At 31.7% G+C, this 3,648-nt stretch overlaps 1 protein-coding gene across 1 annotated transcript; it reads right to left on the bottom strand.

Annotated features, from left to right (window-relative positions):
* Positions 1 to 1,000: 1,000 nt before the first annotated feature.
* On the bottom strand, positions 1,001 to 3,321 carry LOC107857341 (protein ENHANCED PSEUDOMONAS SUSCEPTIBILITY 1-like). The gene is made up of 2 exons (XM_016702238.2): positions 2,400 to 3,321; positions 1,001 to 1,467 (listed from the first exon to the last, which is right to left on the bottom strand). Exons 1-2 carry the CDS (start codon positions 3,274 to 3,276, stop codon positions 1,001 to 1,003), a joined length of 1,344 nt encoding a protein of 447 aa, XP_016557724.2. The 5' UTR covers positions 3,277 to 3,321.
* Positions 3,322 to 3,648: the final 327 nt, after the last annotated feature.

Here is a 3,648-nt window from a genome sequence, read left to right as displayed (position 1 = left end):
ATTACAAAGAAAGATATATTTAAAAAAATATATTATTAATATGATTTGGCTAATGAAAAGCAAATTCAAAAAATATAAACCTATTGGGAGAAAATCACCCTCTAAACCAGATTCTTTTAAGGATTACATGGGTTTTCTATTTATAGGTCCAAAATCTTTACTACAAGAAATAGATTAGCCAAATATGAAAGCGTTCTGTATTTTCCTTTAAGGAAAAGTGAAAACAATTATGGTAATACTTTGACTTTCCTTCAATAAAAAATTAAAACTTAAATTTAGTGTGAAAATCCAGACAAAACAGTTATGTATAATCAAGTGAATCTCGCTCCTTCCATTGTCCATCATGTAGGATTCTGCTGCATCAACAACAATCAACTTAGGTGCTTGCTGTCTTGTATAAGTTCTTGCTTCTTAACTTGGGACTAAAGACCATTTTGAATCATAAAGCTACTCATCATCATATACTGCCTACTAACCATCTTGGATGCTAAGAGGATGAATTCATTAGATAGTAATAATAGCATGAAGAGTTGAACATTCTGAGCCAATAACTTTGTAATAATTCTCTACAATAGAATATATATATATACGACAATAGAATTGTTAGAGAAACAATAACGTTGTAATAATTTTCTCATTGATTTCAATTTGAGCTTGCTCGTTCGATTTTTGTGTTTATTTTTACATTTTCGTAGTAGTAGCTTGAATAAATAATTAGTATTTATTAGTTTAGTTTGGTGAATAGTTGATCATTGTCTATGTGAAAATGATACTTGATCATATCATTTTATCACTTGACAACCACAATTATACTTGCATGTGCATTTAGGAACAACAATGAATATTTTTTTTATTCAAAAGAATTTATTACTGACCAACAAAAGTACAACAACAATAATATACCCAGTACATTCTCACAAAGTGAGATCTGAAAACTGATTAACAAAAGTAAATAAGCAAACACAACATAAAAATGATTATAGTAATTGCCAAGGAAGTTTTAATTCTTAGTTACAGCCTCCATGAATTCTTGATCATTCTCCAATGCTTGCAAAGTCTCTGGAAAAAGACAAACTTCAATATCTAAACTTCCTTCTTCTACTCCAGAAAATAGAGTAATTGACCCATCATTTTTATTTGCCATCCCACTCCTCACACCAATTGGTTTTCCCCACCCAAAATCATTACCATAAATATTAAACCATGGAGAGTTAGTAATTCCCAATCTAGTATTATTCCCCGCAAATACTAAGCCCTTAGTAAATATAATTGGATTTTCAGCCCAACCTTTGTACTCTTTCATCACTTCTTCAGAGTTTTGAGCAACAACCATCTTGTTTATTTGCATTGCAGTCCATCCTAGTCCATTTTTTAGAAGCTCTCCTGCAGTTGCTTTTACTTGCTTCATATGAATTGCATTTCCAAAATAACCTTCTGGAAGAGGAGGATTTATCCTTGATCTTGCACCTGTTGAAAACATAATTAAGTATTCTTTCTGTCTCAATTTCTATGATACTGCTTTCATTTCAATATGTGTCAAAAATTTGTGGTTCAGCCATTTCCTGAATTTCAGAGTTATAGTATACTGGATTGGCCTTTCTTTATGTCTCAAACCAAAACATACATTTTTGTACTTAGAAATAATTTGACTTTAAATTTTGAAATTAGCCTTAATGAGGATATATTGTTTATGTCTCGTGTGTAGGTCGACTATTTCTTTCAAGTTAAATTATTTCACAAAAAGTTAAATTTTACCACTATTGAACACACCAAAATTCCACAAAAAATGTTTGTCATAGAATTTTAAAGTTTAAAGAAAGGGTTTAATTTCAACCTTAATGAGGAAATTAACCTTAAGGGTCCAAAATTATTTCAAAATAAAACAATAATTTGGTTTGTCTTGCAATAGTAGTAAAATGGTGACATGAAATAAGGGGTCAAAGAGGTCCAAATATTTCATTAAACTTTTAAAAATGGTTCAAATATTTCATTCATTAATAATTTTGATAAAATATGCTTCTTCCATTACAAAATTGGCTAAAATTTTACCTTATTTACAAAGAACGGAAGAGTTAACAAGAAAGAGACTCGAATTTGTCCGTGAACTTTGTGAAATGGTCCGAATTCGCCCCTGAATTTTGTGAAATTATGCATATTTTTTTTCTCAGCTACCATCCATGATTTATTTTATTTTAATAATAATAAAATGTGATATAAAGTTTCCAAAAAAAGAAACTTTAATTTCAAACGGTTTTCTCCCACAACTTTGTCATTATTATTTTATTTATGTCACCATTTTACTACCATTGCAAGACAAACGATCCTCAGTCACTATAATCCACCCAACGCCTTGATATTAATAAAAACAAATGAGATCTAAGTAATTAAAAATTTCTCACCTATCAAGATGCTGATGGCGACTACTTTCTCATCGTCAAACTCCCGACAACGAGTAACAGATCGCCATAGATGAGCCAAAAAAGCTTGCAGGGAAGAAATCGACTTAACACCCATTTCCGAATTGGCCTTATCCTTGAGCCTACCTATACTTTCTTTACTAAGATGAAATATCCTCTCCATCAAAGGTGGAACTTCAAATTTTTCAAACAATTTCTCATCATACATCTTTAGGGGGAGAGGAACCGGAAGATTCATTTTTTCAGGAAAATAACGTTCTAAAACTGGAATTTTGGAAATAACTTTATACCCACGAGAGATTTCAGACCAAGAATTAATAAAATGCCAAAAACCAGTTCCGTCACATAAGCTATGACTCATAGTGCATCCAATAAAAAGACCATCAACCAGCTCTGTTATTTGAACCCCAAATAGAGGCTTAGTAACACATTCAAAATTTCTAATATTGTTAAGTGGAAAAAGAGAGTGAATAGTAAGTGGCGATCGTGTAGAATCAAGAATAGTAGATACAGTTAATTTTGGAGCGCTGGCATGGGTGAATTCCACACCAGCATTATTACAATTGATGAAGAAAGAAATTGTGTCATCATCCGTATTTTTGATGGTTGAAAGCCGGCCAGCTAATGGAGGAAAGAAGTGTAAAGTGCGAGAAAGGGATTCTTTTAAGTGGTCAATGAGTGATGATTTGAGAATATTATTATTTTCTTGTTTTGGTTTGTGGAAAAGGAGACCTCTTTGGCTAGTGCCAAGGAGGAGGAATGATAAATCCCATGGTGTCATTTTAATGTTTTTGTGTGAAAGTGATTCATTTGATGTTGCTCCAACTAAACAGGTAGAAATTACTTGAATATCCCCCATTTTGGAGGAAAGCTACGAGGAAGGAGGGGAATTTCTTGGATGAAGTGGAGGAGATTGCAAGTGGTGGAGTCTCAAAGGCAATGAACAGTATATATTGAATTCTTAAAGCCAATGACTTAATTTTAAGTTAGGGGTGGACGTGGTATAATATTAAAAATTTAGATTAGATAATTTTGGTTTTTGGTTTCCAAAAACACTAGGTCAATTATCATTTTAAATTAATTCAATATGATCCACTAATCTTATGTTCGGTTTGTATATTTGCGGTACAACATAAATTGTGATTTCGATTCTCAAAAAAAATCTCAATTTTGCCGTGCTAAGACCTTATACATGTAGTAACATTTAAAAGAAAGTACTAGCAACTTTTTT

The sequence above is a fragment of the Capsicum annuum genome, chromosome 1 (assembly GCF_002878395.1).
Source record: "Capsicum annuum cultivar UCD-10X-F1 chromosome 1, UCD10Xv1.1, whole genome shotgun sequence".
NCBI classification, from domain to species: Eukaryota; Viridiplantae; Streptophyta; class Magnoliopsida; order Solanales; family Solanaceae; genus Capsicum; species Capsicum annuum.
Note: the sequence above shows the minus strand (reverse complement) of the source record. Positions and strands in the feature narration are given on the sequence as shown.

Coding starts and splice junctions, on each gene's coding strand:
- LOC107857341 (XM_016702238.2), bottom strand. CDS start 3,276: ATGGGGGATATTCAAGTAATTTCTACCTGTTTAGTTGGAGCAACATCA. Junction 1,468..2,399: donor CGCCATCAGCATCTTGATAG/GTGAGAAATTTT, acceptor TGTTTTCAACAG/GTGCAAGATCAAGGATAAAT.